This window comes from Trichosurus vulpecula, chromosome 9 (genome assembly GCF_011100635.1).
Source record: "Trichosurus vulpecula isolate mTriVul1 chromosome 9, mTriVul1.pri, whole genome shotgun sequence".
Taxonomy (NCBI): Eukaryota; Metazoa; Chordata; class Mammalia; order Diprotodontia; family Phalangeridae; genus Trichosurus; species Trichosurus vulpecula.
Genome location: NC_050581.1, coordinates 34,428,893 through 34,453,683, shown reverse-complemented (window position 1 = coordinate 34,453,683; position 24,791 = coordinate 34,428,893). Strand labels below are relative to the sequence as shown.

Here is a 24,791-nt window from a genome sequence, read left to right as displayed (position 1 = left end):
GAGAGTCAGTTTGAACTAGGAAAGCCCTCTTGTTAAAAGCAATATCTCCCTTACACATCCCATCAATCAGACATTAATTTTCATCAGCTATTCATTCTTTTGAAGTAAACATGCATCCGGGAGGGTTAAGAATCATTCATACCTTACTGTGAATTGCTTTAATCTGATAATTACCTAATTAATTTCTGCTCAGTACTCTCAGTCAGCTAGATGGCAGAGTACATAAGGCGCTAAGTCTGGCATCAGAGAGAGTTCGAATGTGGCCTCAGACACTTACTAGCAGTGTGACCCTGGGCAAGTCACTTAACTTGTGTTTGCTTCAGTTTCCTCATCTGCAGAATGAGCTGGAGAAGGGAATGGCAAGCCATTCCAGTATCTTTGCCAAGGAAACCCCAAATGGGGTCACCAAGAATTAGACATGACTGAAATGACTGAACAACAATACTCCCAGAATAATCATAATAGCTCTTATAATGGGGTTGACCAAGCACCTTATGGCCCCAAGCTCTTTCCACAAAACAAGCTACTGAGGTAGGTGTGTAAATATGATTACTATTCCCATTTTATAAAAAGAGGAAATTGAGGCTTAGGAGAGTCAAATCAGTCTGGAAGGAAGGAAACATTTTGGGGGCACAGGTCAAACTCAGACATGATTGTAACAACATAGAATTAGAGCTGGAAGGGGCATTAGAGAATATCTAGTCTAACCCCCTCATTTCAAGGGCCAGACTTGAACCTTAGATCCTAGGATTCCAAGGGCAGCATTCTTCCCATCCCACTGCCCTGTCTCTAGGGATGAGTTGAAACAGGTTGAGGTGGGGGAAAAAGTTTTTGGACATCCAGAAGAAAATGAAGGAGCACTAGGTATCTGAGACTAGCAAAAGGAGAGAGATGGTAAGCATTCGCCTACGTGTATTGCTATCTAATTCCTGTCCACAGAGCTGCGACGAGGCAACTCTTCATCCTTGTTAAGATTTGAAAAATGACAACCCCAAGGCCTTTGAGATTTCACTTTAACACATGCAACTTGATTCATCACAAAATAAAATAATGTGCCATGGAAAATGGAGTCCTCTGACATGACAATAAGTAAAGAGTGTATCAAAAATCTTGGCTTGAAGACTTTTAGGACACCCTGTATATTTATAAAAAATAATATTAACAAAAAAAGTCATATTAACAAGTGACCGTTGCTGCCCTTCCTTGAATGTTGTAACCATGGGGGGTTAGCTAACCTTACCTACCTTTGGTCTTAGCTCTATCTATCTTTCCATTACAGGAAAAGCAAGGAAGGAAGGAAAGAAAAACATGAAGAAAAGGTTATATTTGTTTATAATCCCCACTTCAGTCTCCCTCTGTATATTCAGTACAATATGACATCGTTTGCATGAGATTTTCTTTTGCAGTGGCTGTGTTGGATGTATCCCTAATGAATATGATGGCACTTAGGTGGCCTCCATTTTTTTTCTATCAGAATTAGTCTAGGCTAGATTGAGATAGCCAAGAAAAATTTAACAAACCCTGCTAGGTCCTAGATTTCAAAAGTAATTTGTGCATGGAAAGAACTATGCATTCTGACATGTGTCTTAACAAATTACCTACCCGCCTTCTTCTGAATATTTATGCCCAAATGCCAGGATGTCAGATGCCCGTCCGCTCCCATCACAAACAACAACGGGAACTGGGGGAGTGTCTCGAAGGTACTCCAAAACAATGGAGATTACATTTGGTCCTCCTTCCACAATGAGGGCCACGACAGGAACTCCTTGGCCGATTCCTGTATTAAAAAAGGAAAAGAAGAGGGGAAAAAAAGAACGCAAACCCAGCACACCAAAAGAAACAAAGAGAAAACAAACAAACAAAAATGTAAACTGCAGTTACCAAGCTCTGGGAAGGGGACAGCATCTGAAGAGATAAACTACTGAGGAAACATTTTTAAAACTGGCTCTTTAGCTGGCACCAGAATTTCCACATCAGAGAGACCAGCAGGCTTAGCCTTGGTATCAGGTAAGGAATAACAATATGCTTTTCTATGGAATAGCCGTGGATGGCTATTGAGAGAAAGTGCTTGTGGTCCTTTCATAAAGCACCAGACTAATGGCAAAAAGAAAAAAAAGTCATAACCCAAGAGACAGTACTTAAAACATGAAAATTTCAGACTTTTAATCTCTGAGGTCAGCTACTAAAGTACTCTTATTTTACAGATGGAAAAAATTAAGGCCCTGAGAGATGATGGAGCAGCTAGGTGGCTCAGTGGATAGTGCTGGGCCTGGAGTCAAGAAGACCAGAGTTCAAGTCTGGCCTCAAACACTTACCAGCAGTGTAATCCTGGATAAGTCACTTAACTTCTATTGCCTGAGTTTACTAATCTTTAAACATGGGGATAATAATAGCATTTACCTCTCAGGGTTGTTGTGAGGATCAAATAATATAAATGTAAGGAACTTAGCACAATGTCCGGCGCCTAGTAAGCACTATATAAATGTTAGCTATCATCATCATCTTCTTCATCATCATCATTATTGTATGAAGGACCTTGCCTGGGGTCACAACAGGTAGTAAGCAACAGAGCATGAATTTGAACCCAGGTCTTTTAATTTAAAATCCAGCACCCTTTCTATATCACATTGCTAGTACAATCCTGGGCAAATCATTTAGCTGTTCGACATTTCAGTTTTCCTTGTTATAAAATGGAGATATTAATCCCGACCCTGCACCTAATATTACAGAGATGAGATAATGTAGGAATAGCTATTTTTAAAAATAACGAGTTCCACTTGCTTATCCAGACTAGTTAGTCTACAAGCACTTCATAAGGAATTAAATGTGTCAGACAGTCTGCTAATCACTGGATATACATATGTGAAGATATTGTTCTTGACCTCAAAAAGCTTGTATTCTAATGAGAGAGACAACATAGAAGTATAATTAGCATGAAACAAATAGATAATAGGTGCAAAGTAATCTCAGAGAGAGGCAAAGGGGACTGGGAAAGGCAGAAGGTAGGAATAGTCTCGAAGGAAACTAAGAAGCAGGTGTAGCCGAGATGGTGGAGTAAAAGCAGGGATGTCCTTGAGCCCTCCCCCAAACCCCTCAAAATACCTGTAAAAATGACTCTAAACAAATACTAGAGCAGCAGAAGCCACAAAATGACAGACTGAAACAAATTTCTAGCCCCAGACAATCTGGAAGGATGACAGGAAAGGTCTGTTGCACCAGGATGGGAGAGGAGCGCAGCCCACCATGGGCCACGCCAGCCCTCCGTGGGCCATGCCAGCACAGATGGGGCTGGAAGAGGCCTTAGAAGACTGAATCGCTGGCAGCTGCAGCAGTTTCCAGACTTCTGAATCCACAAAAACCAAAGACAGCTTCAAAAGTCAGTGAGAAAGGGCATGGTCCGGCCCCGGGCCCAGCCCCAGGGTGGTGGCAGCTGCTGCCACAGTGGTGGCTTCTAGATCTCTCAGCCTACAGATGGTGGGGGAATTGAGGGGCTGATCAGAGGGGGATTGCAGGGATCTCTTTGCTGGTCATGAGACAGGATTCTCTCCCTGGGATATAGTCCTCGGTGGCAGTCCTGAGATGAGGAAGAGTGCTGGCGTGGCAGAGATTGTGGTGGAAGTGGAGAGGGAATCCTCCTCACAGTTCCAAGGCAGAAAAGAGTGTTTGTGGTTGCTCACAGACCAGAGCACAGGCTTGGAGAGGAATATACCCCTCTCCTAAGATCATACCACCTTGGAAGAACTGAAAGTTTACAGGTCCCTAGAAATATCTCTGAAAACAGCTGCACAAAATCCCTGAAGCTTGGGGCAGTACACCCTCCACTTAACAAAGAGCTCAAAAGTCAAGTAATTGGCTGGAAAAATGAGCAAACAGCAGAAAAAAAAACAGATTATAGAATCTTACTTTCTTGGTGACAAGGAAATCAAAACATGCAACCAGAAGAAGACAACAAAATGAAAGATCCTACATCCAAAGCCTCCAAGAAAAATATGAATTACTCTCAGGGCATGGAAGAGGTCAAAAAGGATTTGGAAAATCAAGTAAGAGAAGTAGAGGAAAAATTGGGAAGAGAAATGAGAGTGATGCAAGAAAATGACGAAAAACAAATCAACAGCTTGCTAAAGGAGCCCCAAAAAAATGCTGAAGAAAATAACACCTTTAAAAATAGACTAACCCAAATGGCAAAAGAGCTCCAAAAAGCCAATGAGGAGAAGAATGCCTTAAGAAACAGAATTGGCCAAATGGAAAAGGAGGCCCAAAAGCTCACTGAAGAAAATAATTCCTTAAAAATTAGAATGGAGCAAATGTGACTTTATGAGAAATCAAGAAATTATAAAACAAAACCAAAAGAATGAAAAAATAGAAGACAATGTGAAATATCTCATTGGAAAAACAACTGACCTGGAAAATAGATCCAGGAGAGATAATGTAAAAATATTGGACTACCTGAAAGCCATGATCAAGAAGAGAGCCAAGACCAAGGAAAACTGCCCTGATATACTAGTACCAGAGAGTAAAATAGAAATTGAAAGAATCCCAGTTGCATGTAAAAACAATTTTTAACATTCGTTTTTAAAATTTTGAGTTCTATATTCTCTCCCAAAGAGATCCCAAAAGGAAAACTCCTAGGAATATTGCAGCCAAATTCCAGAGTTCCCTGGTCAAGGAGAAAATATTGCAAGCAGCCAGAAACAAACAATTCAATTATTGTGGAAACACAATCAGGATAACACAAGATTCAGTAGCTTCTACATTAAGGGATCAGAGGACTTGGAATATGATATTCTGGAGGTCAAAGGAGGTAAGATTAAAGCCAAGAATCACCTACTCAGCAAAACTGAGTATAATCCTTTGAGGGGAAAATGGATATTCAATGAAATAGAGGACTTCCAAGCATTCTCAATGAAAGACCAGAGCTGAATAAAAAATTTGACTTTCAAATACAAGACACAAGAGAAGCATGAAAAGGTAAACAGGAAAGAGAAACCGTAAGGGACTTATTAAAGTTGAGTTGTTTACATTCCTACATGGAAATATGATATTTGTACCTCATGAAACCTTTCTCAGTATTAGGGTAGTTGGAGGGAATCTATTTCCTTCTCCCTCTCCCTCTCCCTCCCCCTCTCCATATATATATATATATATATATATATGTAGACAGAGGGCACAGGGTGAGCTGAATATGAAGGGATGATATCTAAAAAACAAAATTAAGTGTTGAGAGGAATGTAATGAGAGAAAGAAAAAGGGAGAGGTAGAATGTAGTAAATCATCTCACATAAAAAGGGCAAGAAAGAACTTTTACAGTAGAGGGAAGGGGGAGGGGAGGGGGAATAAGTGAACCTTACTCTCATGTGATTTGGCTTAAGGAGGGAATAACATACACACTCAATTGGGTATGGAAATATTTCTTACCCAACAGGAAAGCAGGTGGGAAGGGGATGGGGGGGGCGATAATAGAAGGGATGGCCAATTGGGGGAAGGGGTAATCAGAAGCAAACATTTTTGAGGAGGGACAGGTCAAAAGAGAGAATAAATGGAGGGTGGGACAGGATAGAGGGTAATATAGTTAGTCTTTCACAACCTGACTGTTATGGAAGTGTTTTGCATGACTACACATGCAAAACCTATATTGAGTTGCTTGCCTTCTCAATGAGGGTAGGTGGATAGGGAGGAAGGGAGAGAATATAGAACTCAAAGTTTTAAAAACGAATGTTAAAAATTGTTTTTACATGCAACTGGGAAATAAGACATATAGGCAATGGGGTATAGAAATCTGTTTTGCCTACAGGAAAATAGAAGGGAAGAAGATAAGAGAAGGGGGAGGGGAGGTGATAGAAGAGACGGCAGATTGGAGGAATGTGTAATCAGAATGCACAATGTCTTGAGGTAGGGGGAGGGGAGAGATGCGGAGAAAATTTGGAATTCAAAATCTTGTGGAAATGAATATTGAAAACTAAAAAGAAATAAATTAATAATAAAAAAGAATCTAAAAAGCATAGGTGAGAAGAAAGTATTTTAGATAGGCAGAAATGATGTGTCAATGCATAGATTTGGGAGATGGAATGTTGTGGTACAGGAGTAGTAAGCCAGTAAAGCTGGATTGTAGTGTGCATGGAGGAGAGCATGGTATAAGAAGTACTGAAAGGTAGGAAGACCCAGGTTATGAAGAGCTTTAAATGGTAAAAAGGATTTTCTCTTTTATTCTGATTGTAGTAAGGAGCTAATGTAGATTGTTGAATAGAGAGATGACACACACAGACCTGAACTTTAGGAAAATCACTTTGGCAACTAAACAAAGGTTAAATTGGATCAGGAAGAGACTTGATGCAGGGTGACCTATTAGAAGGGTACTGCATTATAGTCAAGGTCAAAGCTTATCAGGGTCTGTACTGGGGTGGTGGCTGTGTAAGAAGAGAGGAAATGACATTTATGTGAAAGATGTTACAATGATAGAAAGAGCACATTGTGACAACAGATTGCATGTGGGATGAGTGAGTGTCAGGAATAAACAATGACATCAAGGTTGTGAGTTTGGGTGACTGAGAGATGGTGGTGCTTTGGAGAGTAACAGGAAACTTGGGAAGAGAGGAGGGTTTTGGAGGCGGAATGTTAGTGATTTCTGTTTTGGACATGTTGAGCTTAAGATGGAATTCAGAGAGAGATTAGGACTGAATACACAGATCTAGGAATCAATTGCATGAAGATAAAAAATGTTGGAATTCTGAGATCAACAACTGATAAAGTATAGTGGAACAAGAAAACAGACCCCGTGGGATACTCGTGGTTGGAGGCATGACATGGATGAAACTTCAATGAAAGTGACTGAGAAAGAGGGGTCACATAGATAGGAGGAGAGAAAGGTGTCATGAAAAGCTATAGAGGAGGGTGTTTATATCCAGAAGAAGGTGATCAAAGGTTTTAGAGAAGTCAAGAAAGGTGAGGCTTTTAAAAAAAAAAGTTATTATATTTGGCAATTAAGAGATCATTGGTAACTTTGGAGAGGGTAATTTCAGCTGAATGGTAATTCAATTCTTTAAGGTGGTTTGCCATCCTGCTAACAGGATTATTGGGTCACCACTATGATCAAACCCACAATAAATAGTCCTGGTTATTTCAGTGGTTTTTTTTTTAAATCACCTGATCAAAATGTTACACTTACTCATCAATTAGAAATTAGGTGCTGCAGTACCTCACAATGTCTGACCTAGTATTGGGCATACAGCAGGTGTTCAGTTAATATATATTGAAATGCACCAGAGGGTTTCATGGAATCTTAGCTTCAGCATCTGTTTTACCTGGGTTAAATTGGGAATGGTCATAAGGAAAGGGAACAAACATTTATTAAGTGCCTACTATGTGCCACACACTGTCCTAAGCACTTCAAAAATACTATCTCATTTGATCCTCAGAACAGGCAGTTGAGACTGGTGCTATTACGCCCCCCCTCTTTTCAATCGAAGAAACTGAAGCAGGCAGAGGTGAAGTGATTTGCCCAGGGTCGCACAGCTGCTAAGTTTCTGAGGCTGCATTTGAACTCAGGTCTTTCTGACTCCAGGCCCATTGTGCCACCTAGCTGCCTCATAATTTAATGGCTATTACTGATAAGATGAGAAAGTAGCAGAATTTATTTTAAATGAACATATAGGTATCCTGAGAGGCAGCACGGTATAGTAGATGCCAGAGGATCCAAGAATCTAGAGCTAGAAGGGGCTTCAGACGCCATCTGGTCCAAGTCCCTAATTTCATATACGAGGAAGCTGAGATGCAGGGAAGTTATATGATTCTCCCAAGGTTTTATAGGTAGTAAGTACGGGCTGGGCTTTGAATCAGGAAGATCTAGGTTCAAGTCCAGCTTTAACACATATTTAACACATGCTGGCCACGTGAACATGGGCAAGTCACGATGTATATACCCTGTGGATCTCTTTTAAGATGAGAGATTAAAAAGCAAGTCACCAATTTCCACTGATAGATGGAATCTCACACCAGGAATTCTCTACATTGGTGAAATCCCTATCCTAGCCCCAAACCCCATTGCCAGTGCGTATTTGGCTTGATTGCTTTTTCTTCAGCATGGGACCACACATAGAATTCTTACTGAAACATCTGAAAAACATTTGAGTGAAATAAGGAAGTAAAGAGTGGACTTCTGTTTGGCATGCAAAAATGGGCAGATAAAAAATAATCACAAAGCTGCAACACATCCATGAAACTATTAATAATTATCCTCCAAGCTGAAATAGTTTTTTTTCTATTTGCTAAGTTTTAGAAAAGAAAAAGTTATTGTTGTCTTGTCCCAAGGACTGAGAAGTTTCCATCTCAGAAAATAATAGCTTTATGTTCGATTTTGATGTTAAACGTTTTTGTTCCTTGCTATAGCACCAAGAAATTATAATGCACAATGTGTGCACCATCAGTTTTAGTTTTTAAGTACTAAGACCTCACTCTTTCAATGCTGGAAGAGAAAGTTTCTACCATCTTGTTCTCCAGGTCAGCATTTCTCAAGGAGTGATAAACTGGTGGTTTTTCAGTCGATCTATAGGTATGGTGCAAAGTCATGTTGCACCAAAATAGTGCTTCGTTGGTTCTTTTTTCCTCCTACCTTTCTGACTGATCCCACTCATTTAATCTCCTCTTCTTGCCCTCTAAGAGAGGGTGTTTCCCAAGGCCCTGTCCTTGACTCTTTTTAAAATATTCCAGCTACCTTCTTCCTCTTGAAATCTTATCCTCTTCTATGACTTCAATTATCATCTCTGTGTAGGTGATTATCATCTCTATAGTTCTGGTTTCAGTCTCTTCCTTACTGCCATTCCTGGATTTTCAAGTACCTATTGGATATATATATATATATATATATATATATATATATATACACACACACACACACACACACACACACACACACACACACACACACATATACACATATATATATATGTATATGTGTATATATATATGTACATACATACACACACACACACATACATATACACATATATATCTGGCCACTGGACCCAGATGGCTCTGGAGGAGAAAGTGAGGCTGGTGACCTTGCACAGCCCTTGCTCCCTCAAATCAAAGTCCATTGCAAGTCATGTCATCATTTCTGATGTCATGGTCCTCTTTGAGAATGAAGGACAAACACAACAAGAGCCCCCTGGTCCTCACTTGCCTCACTTGTAAAAGGACACAGCTGGACTACATGTACTTTCTAGTCATATTCTACTGTACATTCATCCTTCTAGCAGACTATAAGCTCCTATACAGCAGGGACTGTGCTGTTTTTCATCTTGTTTCTGATACAAACTAGTATAATAATCTGATGATAGTAGGTGCTTAAATAAATATTATTGAAGTGGAATTTTAAATGTATTGTGCAGGATAGGTTTCAGTTTACTTTAAAAAAAAACCCTCCAAATGGCATTTTAAATTATATTTATAGGGACTACCAGGGAAAATTTCCCAATATTGTTTTTTCTTTTGGTTTTTGTAGTGGAAGGAAAAGTGATCCATTGTTTTGATAGTATCTTTGACAAAGAAAGAGATATTTCTTCCCCTTCAAGTTATCGTGAGGACTGTTTTTACTGTTGAGTCGTTTTCAGTTGTGTCTGACTCTGTGACCCCAATGGGGGTTTTCTTGGCAAAGATAGGGTAGTGTTTTGCCATTTCCTTCTCCAGCTCATTTTACAGATGAGGAAATGAAGCAAACAGGGTTAAATGACCTGCCCAAGGCCACACAGTTAGGCCAAGATTTGAACTCAGGAAGATGAGTCTGTCTGACTCCAGGCACAGCACCCTGTGTGCTATGGCACCACCTAGCTGCAAGGATTGAGCCAGTTACTATATGAAAACCACCTTGATGATTGATTATCCAAAATATTATTGTGAAAGTCTACTTCTTCTAAAGGAAGATTTGACATGTTGTAATGTTGCCAAGCAAAATACCAAAATCTGCTCTTTTCCAGTGTTTAAAGTTGCGTCAATATAAGGAATTTCCCAACTGTGCTCTCTCATTTAATCATCGTGAACTTGGGAGTATATATAAAGCCCTATATAAAGCCCTGTGCTGGGCCCAGAAGGAGGTAGAAAGATAAACAAGGCAAGTTAACTGTCACCCAGGAGTTTATAATCTTATTGAGAAGTTCAGAATTATCTGTAAGAACAAGGTAAAAACAGAAAGCAAGAACTGATTTGGACAATACATATAAGGGATAGCTCAACTTTTGCTAAGTTGGGTAACTCTGGGATAAGAATTTCCATCTTCTTTTTCCCAAATAATCTGAATCAGTGGAAAGTAAATAGACTCCAAAAAGCTTTTCTAGCTCTACTATTTTGTCAGGATAATTCCCTTCCTTGCAATAGAATGCACTAATTTGAATCACATATTTTAATTAAATGTTTAGCTTGGGATGAGGGCCAGTGCAGACATTAAGAAATTACCAGTTGATTTTCTGCCAATGTATTTGTCACCATGATTTCCTGAAATATGGAAAATTTTCTTGGTTGAACAGATTGCTTATGCTGTACTTGGAACTGGCTATTAACATGGGCAAGACAACCCAATCAATCATCCCTTTTTGGATCTAATGTTTTGGTTTTTTAATCACATATACATACCCTCAACCAATCTGCAGCATCCTTTATGTGAGCAGAAGGAAAACCAAGGCTCATGTTGTCTACCCCTCTCCCCACATTAACTTCCGAATTTTTCTTTTCTGTATTTCTTATTCCTTACTATTCTTTTATTTATAATATAAAAAATACTATCCATCAGAAATACTAATCATTGACAAACTGGATTACTTTCATGGAAGGGTATAGTGGTAATCAGACGGGGCTTTTTGCTGTTCTTCTCTTAAGTGCCTTTAATGATTCTGGCCTTTGTTTGAATGGGGCAGGTAAAATGGGATCTTTTTGTGTTGGAGTGTTTCTCCAAGTGTTTCTAAGATAATATAATGGTAATCAGGGCACGACTTTTTGTAGTCTTCTCCTTTGGAATGCCGAGGTAATTAAGTACCTTTGATGAATCTTGCCTTTCAAATGTAATGGCCAGCAAAATGGGACTTTTCACCGTTCTTTGAGTGCTTCTCAGCATTGAGGTAATCAAGTGCCCCAGGGCCCTGAGACAGGTATATAAGATCAGAGCTTGGTGTTTGACTTTTGGGGCTCACTCATGGAAGGAGTGTTGAGACTCTGAGCAAGCTGTTGTAAGTGCCCCCCGACTCTGCTAACCCAAACCCATTGGTTCTTCTCTGGTAACTAACTATTGTGATTTGGTCTGTTTATATTGTCTCTGTTTGTAATTTGTTTATATTTGCTCTGAAGTTCAGGTTTCTCCCTGAACTAAGTGAATGATCTATGTACGTTTGATTAAAGTTAGATTGTTAACCTCTTAAAGTTGCTTTCCTTAGTAATGCAGATCAAAGAACCTGTGCTGGCAGCCTTCGTGTTGTTAGTCTTGTGTTGGTCTTTCACCCTCACAACAGCTGCTAGCCAAATTATTGTTACAAATAGTGAGTGAAATGTTGAAGGTACTTGAATCCAGATGGTCAATGAGTCAATAAGCATTTGTTAAGCAACTTTTATGTGCCAGGCACTCTGCTAAGAGCTAGAGATGCAAAGAAAGGCAAAAGATAATCTCTGCTCCCGAAGAGTTCACAGTCTATTGAGGAAACAACATGAAAACAACTACATACAAACACACTATATTCAGGATAAATTAGAGATAATCCAGAGAGAAGGGACTAGTATTAAGGGGGATCAGGAAAGATTTCTTATAGAAGGGGGGATTTTAGCTGGTATTAAAGGGACTAGGACTGAAGGAAGCAAGGGAAGTCAAAAGATGGAAATGAGGAAGGAGAGGATTTTAGGTATGTCTGCAAAGGCAGGGTCTTCTGTGAAATATTTCTCACAACAAGGATGCCAGTGTATGACAAGGAACTGAAGAAAGTGGGTATACTTAGGCTGGAGAATAGATAATTTGGGGGAATATGAGATGGGTTTTCAAGTACCTATAGAGCTATTACATAAAGAACAATTTTGACTTATTTCCTTTGTCCTTGAAGTAAAGAATAAGGGAGAAATCATGGAAGCTGAAGCAAGATAAATTTAAGCTTGACGAGAGGAAAACCTTCCCAGCAAGGAGAGTTACACAAAAGAGGAATGTACTGACAAGATGAGTGGAGGGTGGGGGATAGTGATTTTTCTATCATTGTAGATCTTCAAGTGGAGACTTAATGACCACTTGGGATATTGGAAAGGGGATTCCTGCTCAGGTACAGATTAGATAACCTCTGAGGTACATTCATGCACCAAAATTCTATGATTTTAGATCGATAAGCAATAAGGCTTTCATGGCTTAACATTAGGAAAACTGTGAGATAAGAGAATGTTTGCATGTCAATCATATCTGTTATTGGAAGCCCAGTACTAGCTTATTGCTAAAAATTATTGTATTATTATTATATGGTATTAATATTATATGCTATAATGATAAAATTATAATTATACTGTAATTTAAATTATACTCTGTTAATGAGCATTGTAGATGAAGCATCATTAGTTCTTTCTGTTAAAATAAGAACTTAGGCAGTACCAAATACCATTATTATTCATATTATACAAAATATTTTTATTATGTTCAGAGACAAATTATTTCATAATTAGTAATACTTTGTGATTTTATTTATGTGTAGGGAGACTTGGTGTGGAAATGCCCTCTACCAATGCAGATGGACAAACCTAAAAATTATATTCTTAGAAATTTACTTAGGGTACTAAAAGGTTAAGTAACAAACTGAGAAAACTTGTAGGTAGGTCTATGAGAAGGGTGACTGTCGTTTTATGGTATGTGGTGGGAGAATCATTTCTTCATTCATCATTAGACTTCTAGGTTTTGAGCTGGAAGAGACCTCAGCAATTATCTCTTACAGTTTCACTCATTTTAAAGTTGAAGAAACTGAGGTACAGAGTAAATGACCTACAGGGAGTAATTGATTAGGAGAAGTATTTGAACCAGGTCTCTGACTCAAAAACTAATGCTATTACCTCTGTATAATGCTGCCTTCTCAATTCTATAATGGCTTTTTAAAATGCAGAACTACTGCTGAGTGGGAGGTTTTTGACTCTTTGGAAAATGCCCAGTATTGTAGATAAGCTAAGCTTTCCCAAGGTAATATAATTTCTTAAGGTGGAGATCATTTTCTAAGCTACCATTTGTTGCTTGAGATCTCAGAAAATTCTCCCAAAGGAGTGGGAATAGAAAGTGTCCTGTGGGCCTTCACTGGTGTAGAACAAACATCATAGGGTCAAATATTTTCAGTAGAGATAATCTTGTGTGACTCTCTAATTTTCTTGATAAGAACTTGAGGCCTAGAGAATTTAAGAGTCTTGCCCAAAGAAACTCAGCATTTGAACCCAGGTCTCCTAATTCCAAATTTCGTGGTACAAATTTCACTTGTACCACATAGTTTCTCTTTCCTTTCTGTGTTTCTTATTGGAAAAAAAAATCTTTAGGAGTACCATAAAGAAGAGTTCATGAAAACCTAATGTGTATGGAGCACTTTTTACAGCATACGTCTTTTTGACTTGGGAGCAATAAAAGCAAAGAGCACAGTAAATCTGAGGAAGTAGGCAATTTATGCTCAACTTTGAGAGAACATCACTGGGTGCTTCTGAAAGTGCTGTTCGGGATAGATATGTCTCAGAATAATAAACTCTTTAATTAAATAACCAGGAAAGATTATCAACACAATCTAAACCTCTCTGGGGTCCTCTGTAAGTAATTCATTCTGGGAGGAAAAAAGTTAATTTCATTCAATGATCAAAATTTTTCATTTTCTATCATAACCACTGAATTATGCTAGCTTGCCATTTCCCGAGATTTTTCACTTGAATTTCATTTCAGAGTTATGTTGAGTCAGTTTATTTTTAAGAGAAGCCAAATACCTGCTGAATGAATTAACTTGAGATTATATAATTGGAAGAAACTCTGGAAATCATTTTAGCCACAAACACATCTGGGCTTCAATTGTAAATTCAACAGATGCCTTAAAGGACTCTAGATTTGGGGATGGCCTCTAATTGTGGATTAAATATCGGCTGCTAGTTTTTTTTTATGGAAAATAGCCTCCCAAGAGGCTACTTCTCCTGGGCATCACATATTGCTACTGAAGGTTAATTTGTACTGGGGACCAGGCTGCCTAAAAAAATAGAGGAATATGCTTGTTGTCTTAAGATAAGACCAGGTTGGAAGTTGAAGAATTGAGGCAAGGAAAATGTTGTTTTCAAGAACCAAAATCAGTTTTTCAGGAATGATTTTTATTTTGGCATAAAAGAACTAACTTAAGAAAGGTTGCATTTCCCTCTCAGTCCCGTTAATAATACAGATATTCAGCCTTATATGGGCATATATATTCTATGTAACATACACTAACATATAATGAGGCAGTGTGGAATAGTAAGTAGAGAGCTGGCCTCAGAGCCAGGAAGATCTGGGTTCAAGTCCTTCTTCGGACATATAGGTGACCCTTGGCAAGTTACTTAACCCTCGGTGCTTCAGGCAACTCTCTAAGAACACAGAGGAGGTGCTTCCTTGTATTGGTAGAGGGAGTTTCCTCACCTGGGAGCTCCCTAGGCCAATGATTATCACAGGGTCAGTGTCTAAGTCAACACATACGTGACATATTGATAGTAATAATAACTGACATTAATACAGCACTTAGAGTTTATATGTTTCTTATCTGAGCATTGTATGATAATAATAATAGCTAACATCCATATAATGCTTACTGTATGTCAAGCAGTTATAATTATTATCTCATCTGCTCCTCACAACAATCCTGGGAGGTAGGTGTTATTATTATCCACATTTTACAGAGGAGGAAACTGAGGCAGACAGAGGTTAAGTGACTTGCCCAGGGTCATACAGGTAGTATCTGAGGCTGCATTTGCACTAAGGTATCCCTGACTCCAGGCCCATCCACTGCACCCCCTGGTAAATAGCCAAACCATAACATTGTGTATTAAGAACAAATAAACAAACAAATTAAAAAAAAAACATCAGAAATGGAGTCTGGAGACTTGGGTTCGAGTCCCAGTCCTGTCATGTACAAGCCTTTAAATGTAGACAGGGCAGCCAGGTAGAACAGTGAATAGAGCACTGGACCCCTGGAGTCAGGAGGACCTGTGTTCACATGTGACCTCAGACACATACTAGCTGTGTGACCCCGGGCAAGTTATTTAACCCTGTGTGCCTCAGTTTCCTCATCTGTAAAATGAGCAGGAGAAGGAAATGGCAAACCACTCCAGTATCTTTGCCAAGAAAACCCCAAATGAGGTCACAAAGAGTTGGACACAACAGACCAGTCAACAACAAAAAATGTAGACAAATCACTTAACCTCTCTGAAGCTGTTTCCTCATCTCTAATCCTAACCCCATCCCCATTTCTGATGTGTTGTCAAATCCTGTTGTTTTTATGACATCTCTCATATATTCCCCCTTCTTTTCTCAGACACATGCTGGTACAGGCCCTCATCACCTCATACCTGTACTATTTCAATAGTCCCCTGGTTGGTCTTCCTGCCTCAAGTCTCCCCTTACTTCCTATATCCTTACTGTCCATAATTTCTTCTTAAAGCGTAAGTCTGTCTGACCAGATTCAACAACTCCAGTGGCTCCCTATTACCTTCAGAATCAAGTATGAAATCCTCCGTTTAGCTTTTAAAGCCCATCCTAACCTGGCCCCTTCCTATCTTACTAGTCTTCTAAGAGCCTTAAACTACTTCAAAAACTGTGATCGAGTGATACAGGCTCCCTTGCTCTTCCTTGAACAAAACACTCCATCTTCAGACTCTGTGTTTTCATGCACTATCACTCATACCTAGAAGACCCTGTCATCTCCACCTCCTAGTTTGCCTACCTTCTTCAAGTCATAGCTAAAGTTTGATTATTTACAAGAAGTCTTTCTCAGTCCTCCTTAATCTTAGTGACTTCTCTTTCTTGGTTATCTTCAATTTATCCTGACTGTATCTTGTTTGTACATGTTATTGTTTGTTCTTTGTTTTCAAAGTAGACCAATGACTTCATGGGATGATGTCTTGATTCATGAGTGAATTGGATACAAGTGAGGCAGACAAAGTCATCAGCCTCACTGTCTCTTTCAGAGTCATCAAAGTCCAGTGGCAAGACAAAAGTCAGGATGGCTGGGATGCAGTGGGTGACCTTGACATCTTTGATGTCTGACCAAGCTCTAAGCTTGGGGTAGACATCCCTCCAACTCACTGACAGATTTGAGGCCTATTGGTTATCCTCAACCTGGTTTAGCCCATCTGCAGAGACGGTTTACCTACATGTGCCTGCTGCGTGTGCTACAGCTTCTTGGAGCCATAGGTGAGCACTGAGTGAAGCTGGACACCAAATGTTGATGAGCAGCTCTGAAAAGGGCTCAGCAAGACCTCACGCCAGACATGCTAGTCTTCCTGGAACACCCCTTCTGCCTCAATAGATGGTAAACAGCTGTTTGCGTATCATCCTGCTCCCCCAAATTAGATTGTGAACTCCTTAAGAATAGAAACATTTTTCACCTTTCTTTGAAACCCCAGTACTTAACACGGTGCCTAGCACATAGTAGTTTAAATAAATACTAGTTGACTGGCTATAAAATGAGAGTAATAACACATGTACACCATAACTTACAGGATTGTTCTGAAAAAAGCTCCTTTTAAGTTCTAAGCTCTATTAAAGAGTCATCAAACTGACCGAGTAGGTGTCTTGTAGAAGAAACATGGATGAAGATGAATAAATACAAACAATGGTCATAGGATCTGTCTTGATGCATTAGATATATGATGCAGGATCTAGGAAGATACGGTACAGGTTTACGAGTCAAGTCAAGTCAACAAATATTAAGTACCTACTATGTGTCAGGTACTGAGTTAAAGGCTACAGATACAAAGCAATGCAAAAAAAAATCTCTGCTTTCAAGGAGCTCATAGGCTGTATGTACAAAGAGTGTATAGACAAGAAAAATTGAGGGTAATCTCAGATGGAAGGCACTAGTATTAAAGGGAATCAGGAAAGGCCTCCTGTAGGAAGTGGGCTTTTAGCTGAGAATCAAAGGAAGCAAAGGAAGCCCATAAGCAGAGATGAGGAGAGGGAGAATTCCAGGCATGGAGGACAGCCAGTGAATATACCTGAGTTGGGAGTTGGAGTGTATTGTGTGAGGAACAGCATAGAGGCCATGTTACTGGAGATGGCTGCAAACTAGTTGTAGGCCTATTCTACCTCCCCCGGTTCCCCCCAAAAAAACCACACACAAAAAACAAAACCGTGATCTAATCTATAAAGTACAAGGTTTACACTTAGAATGTAGAAGAATGAGAAGAAAAAGCTTCTTGGCATGTGACAAACGTTTTGACTTCAAGAATATTCAGAGATGAATATGAGAATACTAGTGGCCAAATGGATAGATATTTTAATGTCTTTTTTCTTTTACAAAAAGAAGTACTTCAGAGTGGAATGAAAATGTACTCTGGGCTTCTATAAAGAGAATGAACCTAAGAACATTTCTAATGTTCAATTGATAATAAAGCCATTTAGTTTTTTCACAAATATTTTTATTTTGCAATTGAAGCATGCAACTTGGATAATGAGGGTCCATCCACATACAGTCTACTGCATTCTTTTGGAAGGAGGGCATGTTATTCTATTTTAATAGCACCATTGTTCTATTGCAATGTCCCTGTCCTTACTTTGAGATGAATAAAAAACCTGAACTCAGTGGCGTGAAACTGGTAAATGTTGTAACGATGCAAATTATTTCTGGGTCATAATCTGGCCACAGTTCTCTGTATATTTCTATTAATGGGCCCTAAAATGATATTTGGAAAATCCAAGACAGTAGTACATGAAATATTAAACAGTTATCAAAAATTCTAACACAGGAAAGAGGCTGATTTGTACTTTTTTATGGAGTGGAAAGATCAACTGAAAAGTGAGCTTCAATGAATAATTCAGGTTGGACCTACTTAAGATAAGGAAAATGAGGTTCATAAAAGTTAAATTAATCACCTAAGCTAGTAAGTGACCAAGCCAGGACTTAAACTTGGACTTGTAATCCAGAGCTGTTTTTCCTAAGTGACCTTTATTCTTGTAGATTCTCAAAGTACATTGAATACCTTTACCTTAGGAAGTCCCAGCCTTCAACCAAAGTGATTATTACTGACTCCTCTATCAGGAAGAATAGTTTTATTAAAGTTGGAAAAATAGTAACAAGACCAGTAATCATAACTATGGAGAAAAAATGCTTGCCATGGGAAAGCCAGTGTAAAGACTGGAATATTGAAAACTGATGGAAGGTAATTTTTACTGATGAAACTAATTTTTTATTCAGGATCAAACCATGTCAAAACTGTTATCCAAAGAAGTCTATGTGAGTATGTAAAATCTGGGAATCTTCATTAGATTGTAAAAAATTTCATATCCCAGAAAAAAATGGGGGATGGGGTGCGATATTTTATTTCCATTGAGTCCAGAAGTCTCTGTCCCATTGAAGGAATTATAAGGTCTAATAAATATACTGACATATTTATTTCAAGATCATTGAAATTCCCAAATGGAGATGGAATTCTGCCACATGACCTAGCACTATTCCTTATGTCATAGTAGGTAAGTAACCTATTTAGTAGATGGAGATAAATATGCTTCAGTGGCCTGAGAACTTGGTTGATTTAAATCCCAATGAAAAAAAAATATGGGAGAAGGGAGAGAAAATAAATACATGTTAATTGAAATAAAAGTTTTTTTTTAAAAGAAAACTTATGGGCTATAAGATAAGGCTTGGAAAAAATGTGCTATTTTTAAAAGGTATATTTAATGTCATGTAACTAAAGTATAGTTTCATGATAGGGGATCAAGGAATAAAATATCATGAACCCAATGAATGACAAGTGGCAGTATCAAGAGGTGGATATATTGCTATCAAAAGTAAAGATATGAAAAATTCCAGGTTTATTCAATAGTTTTAAATATTTTGCTTTGTTCCAGTTAATTTGCACACTACTGTGGTAGGCATTCAATAAAAATTTATTGATAAATATTTTATTTTTTTTTTGGAGGGGGGAAGGCAGGGCAATTGGGGTTAAATGACTTGCCCAAGGTCACATAGCTAGTAAGTGTGTCAAGTGTCTGAGGCTGGATTTGAACTCAGGTCCTCCTGACTCCAGGGCCAGTGCTCTATTCACAGCGCCACTTAGCTGCCCCTGAATATTTTATTAAAATGAAAATGACACTAAAAGAAAAGAAAATGTTTTCAATGAATGATTGAACCTGGATATGAGGGGAGGAAAAGTGAAAGCATCATATATTCATAAACTCAAAGGAATGTTTTGACAAGAAAACAGTTTGAAAAACATTAATGCTTAAATCCAAAGCTTAACTATTTATAAATAAGTAAACATATATGGCTTTTTAAAAACCAGACTCATTTATCTGGCACTCAAATACTATCACCATTTCTACACCAACTCCAAAACTATTCTTATCTGAAGAAACAGGGTACCTCTTGGATACCATTTTGGTCTAAGTGGACTCTCAACTGCCATTGGCCAGAGCTCCATTTACAATTCCATCCGAGACTCATTTAAGGGAAAAGGTAGTGATGTTGGAGTCAAAGGACTTGAGTTCAAATTGCGATTTTCATATTTACTATCTGTTTGACCCAAGACGATACAAACTCTCTTAGCCTCAGTTTCATTATCTGTAAAATGAAAGGTTGGACTAGATGGTTTGCAGAAGTCTCTTCAAGCTCTAGATTTGTGATTATGTGACCCAAGTTTTTGAGTCCTTTATACTGTACAAAGAGAGAAATGCCAAAATACGGAACTCAATAGAAGAAAGAAAAAAATTCTACCCCCAAAAGAATTGTATCTGTCTTCAACTTTGTCGTGGGGAAGCGTTTTTCCTTTAAGGTCAAGGGTACGCTGATTTAACTACTCTGCTTCTAAGACAATAGGTGGTATTCACCATGTATCATTTTATTAGAAAGTCGTAGGCCAATATTTTGGCTCAAAATATAAGTATTATTTCCATTTTAAAAGCACCAGCGTTACTTTCCTCTTCTTTAAACAAAAAATAATTTTACCACTTTTCTTCTTTTTATTATGAGCTTAACTAACATCAACAAACACTGATATTTCTATAGACAAAGAACAGAAAGTGACTGCATGTGAGACCAGAGATCTCTATTAGTTACCGCTTAATTTATATATATACATATACATATATATATATAATATATACATATATGTGTGTGTATATGTATATATACATATACATTTTTATGTATATGTCACAGTTTATATGAAAGTCATAGTTAATAGGAAAGTCTGACCACTGCCCTGATTGTCCATGTCCTCTTCTGAACTTCTTTGTGGACATTTAAAAATGTTTCTTTGCTTCTCTTTTCTTTCTTATCTTCTTTCTCTCTACAACTTTTGATAAAAGCCCTCATTTGTTACAAGTGGGCAGCTAGGTGGTGTAGTGGATAGAGTACGAGGCTTGGAGTCAGAAAGACTCATCTTCCTGAGCTGAAATCTGGCCTCAGATACTCACAAGCTATGTGACCCTGGGCAAGTCACTTAACCTTGCTTGCCTAAACTTCCCTCATCTGTAAAATGAGCTGGAAAAGGAAATGGCAAAGTACTCCAATATCTCTTCCAAGAAAACCTTTAATGGCTTCACAAAGAGTGGGATGCGACTAAAAAGCGACTGAACAAATTTGTAACAAATAAGTACAGTCAAGCCAAACAAATTCATACATCTGCTGAATCTTAAAATGTATGTCTCATTCTGCACCTCTAGTCAATCACCTGATAAGAGGTGAGAAGAAAGGTTCATCTTCAGTCTTCTAGTCTTGATCATTATCTATTAGGGCTCTTAAGTGACTCAAAGATTTTTTTTTCCTCCTTGTAATGGTAATTAAGGTGGGACTTTTTTTTTTTTTTTTTTTTTTTTAGTGTTTTCTCTTTTAGAATGCTAAAGTAATCAAGTACCTTTGATTAAGTCTTGCTAGGTGCTAAGCCCCAGGCCCACACCCTTTTGCTGATTAGCTATGAAGCCTTCAGGGCCCTAAGAAGGGCACATAAACTCAAAGGTTAGCATTTTGTTTGGGGCTCTCATGCACTGGAAGAGAGTCCTGCGATTTGACTAGAGGAGATTCTGGGCAGCTGTTGTTAAGAGGCCCACAGCTTTGAAAAAACCCAGATGTTGGTGCTTCTCCGGTAACTATGTATTTCTATGGTTTGTGTTATTTGCTCGGTTTATATAACGTACGTTTGTAATTTCTGTTTGCATTCTCTCTGAAGTTCAGGGTGCTGGCATTTCCCCCTGAACTAAGTGTATGTTTGATTAAAGTGAGATTCTTAACCCTTCAAAGTTGCTTTCCTTAGAAAAGCAGATCAAAGAACCTGTGCTGGCAGCTCTTGTGTGTGCTGGTGTTGTCAGTCTTTCACCCCCAGAGCAGCTGCTGGCAACATTGTTGTTATACCCCCTTATATTACTCTAGTTTTTGTATAAATTGTTCTGCTGGTTCTCCTCACTTTCCTGTGCTTCACTTAATACAGATCTTCCCATGTTTTCCAGGTTTTCCTTCCATCATTTCTTATGGAGCAAAAATATTCCATTCCAGTCACATACCATGATTTATTCAGCCGTTCCCCATCTGATAGGTATCCATTTTATTTCTATTCCTTTCCTACATCAAAAATATTTTGATGTAGGAAAGAACTATTTTTAATATTTTTTGTATATGCAGATCCTTTCTGGGGAGAATCTTTAACGCGACTTATCTAACTAAAACAAAAATCCTGAAACAAGGTCATAGATTCTACTCTGAACGAAAATCTTCCCCTACTCAAAGATAGAAAAGTAATTCTAATTGTTTTATTCTATGGTACTACAGGCCAGTTAATAATGTACTGAGACCTAAGTCCATAGCCAGGTGCAGTCAAATTCTTTAGCTTCTCTGTAAGGTGATTTCCACTGCTAAATTCAAGAAAACGGTAACTTTTTAAGGTAAGACACAAGCCACTGGAAGGGTACCATATGGGCCACAGGATTATAGACCTCGAATGAACTTTAGACGCCATCCAGCCTAAATCCTTCATTTTATAGATTAGTAAACTGAAACCCATACAGATTAAGTGAGGATCCTGGGTTTCATTTCTTCTTACTTATGTGACCCTGGCCAAGTGATTTGGCAAGTTTCTCTGAGTTTCCATTCTCTCTCTCTCCTGTAAGATGAAGGAGTTAAGCCAAATTGCCTCTGTACAGTTCCTTCCGCAAACCTGTGTCCCTCAGCAAGTTACCAAACCACTCTGACATGAAATTTCCTAGTCTTTAAAATGGGGACAATAATAAAACCTACATCATAGGGTTATGGGAATCAAATGAGATAACATGTCAAATATGTTTTGCGAATTTTAAAGAGCGTACCAATGCTCGTAATTAGCATTAATTAGATAATGATTGCTAATGCTAGCTCTAATTGTTAGGAAGTTTTTCTTTATATTAATTCAGCCCAAATCTGACTTTGCAATTTTCATTCAGTGCAATTACTTCTATATTCTAGTGCTAAAGAGAACAAACCTAATCCCTCTTCGGCAAGAGACCTCTTCAAATGTTTTATAACTTCTGTGGTGCCCTTCTTTGCCCTCTCTCATTCTCTTCTCCAAACTAAACATCCTCAGTTTCTTTAAATGATACACTGATGGTATGAAATCAAGACCCCTCACCATCCTAGTTGCCTGTATTAGAATTCCCTCCTGCTTAATAATATCCCCTATAAAACGTGATGATCCAAATTAATTGTGCATCATCCTAGCCTGAATATGGGAGGTGGGTTCTACTCTGGTTAGTATGATGCCTCTTTTGGGCAGCATTTCAACTCGGGTATAATTACACAAGATCTCAGATCCAATTAATTTGCTTCTATGTCACCATGGGAATACTACCATGTTAAATACATTAAAGAAAGCGAGCATGTGCCCATGGAAGCTTTTTAGCCAGACTGACCTACTTGCTCCCCACACACAACATTCTAATCTCCCATTTCTATGTCTTTGCTGTTCCCCACTCCTAGAATACATTCCCTCCTCACCATTACCTCTTAGAATCTCTAGCTTCCTTCAAAGCTTAGATCAAGTGTTACGTCCTATATGAGTCCTTTTTTGCTCATCCCAGCTCCTAGTACCTAGTGATTCCCCTCCAAAATTACCTTGTATTTACTTGTTTGCGTACCTGTTTCTCCCTCATTAGACAGCAAGGTCCTTGAGGGCAGGGACTGTTTCTGCTTATTTTATTTTTTGTTTGTTTTTTCTCTTTATCCTTGGTGCTTAGCACAGGAAGTGCTTAATAACTGCTTATGGATTGATTACCTAGCACACAGTATGTGCTTTATTAATGCTCAATGATTGATTTTAAAATACCTTTGGTTTCAAAGGGAAAGAATGGCATGTCTGCCTTAGCCTCTTGTCATTGCCTCTGCAGCTAGAAATGGATATGACAGATGTATGTAGAGAGGAAGCACACAACATTACCCTTAGTTTTTCCCTCTCAAGGGCTCGGAAACTCAGGAAGGAAGTTACATCCTTGTGTATGTCTTCTATTTGCACACATGAATTAAAAATTGTGGCTAAGAGCCTTGATGACAATAGTATTGAGAACGGACTTAGCTATATGGTGTTCTCAAACTCCTGGCTCAACATTTCTGATAATGAAGCACAGATGGAGAAAACAGCCCATAACCTACAGCCTTGGGAAAAAATCTAAAAAAGGTTCATGATTAAATCCTGTGATATTGTTCCCTTTCCACTTTTCAGAGGTATATCCATAGAAAGTATTGTTTTGCAGTTGAATTATGCTGGTTAATTTCCCACATAGGAACGAGGGCTGTTAAGAACCACATAGACATCATTTGGGAACTCCATGTTACAGAAGAAGAAATGGAAGCTCAGGTAACTCAACTGACTTGCCCAGGGTCAAACAAACAGGAAGAAGTGGAGCCAAGATTCAAATTCAGACTCCAAATACAGCGCTCTTTTCACTATGCCACATTGCCCTAAAATCAATGGAAACTTATCCTATCTCCAATAAGGTGATTTATGTCTTTTAATTATTAAGACACTGTTAGACAGATAACACACAGGAGGCACTGGAGGTTTGGACTCCAGCCTCTAACAGGTTCACTCTTGATCTGGTCAGACAGGAAAGACAGCTTCAAAGGGGTTAATAATAAGCTTTATTCTAGTCTAGTTTTCTCTAACACAATATTGCTGATAACGGAAGCACCACAAACGCCTACAGCATTCCCTAATCATCCTTCTCACAGGGGCTGGGGAGAAGGGAGACAATTACCCCTGGGTCTTGGTGGGGTCAATGGAGACTGGCACAACTTGTGCATACCCTAAATCCCCTCAAGCCTCAATGGGGGCCAGTTGAGGCACACAAAGATTCCTCCCTCCCAAGCCTTGATGGGGGCTGATCAAGGCACATAGTATTCTAGCTCATGCATTCAACCATAAGGGTTCCCCAACTCACTAACCAGTGCCCACCTGCTTTATAGGGCACCAGATAAAGAAGGCATTTTGCCAGCAATAGTCTCACAAGTTTACATTGCCTCATCCCTAGATCTCACTGCGCAGCTGCAGTGGATGTTTACAATTTCAGCACACATGTTTATATTACTTATCATTATACAAAGCTATGCAAGCGAGGTGGAGATTTTTTGAAC

General features: G+C 38.7%; 1 protein-coding gene across 1 annotated transcript in view; it reads right to left on the bottom strand.

The window, feature by feature from the left end:
* TRPM3 (transient receptor potential cation channel subfamily M member 3) overlaps positions 1–24,791 on the bottom strand; it is a 725,609-nt gene that overhangs the window by 243,527 nt on the left and 457,291 nt on the right. Inside the window, 1 exon segment of the mRNA XM_036738414.1 lies at positions 1,603–1,777. Coding sequence (XP_036594309.1) covers positions 1,603–1,777 — 175 coding nt within the window.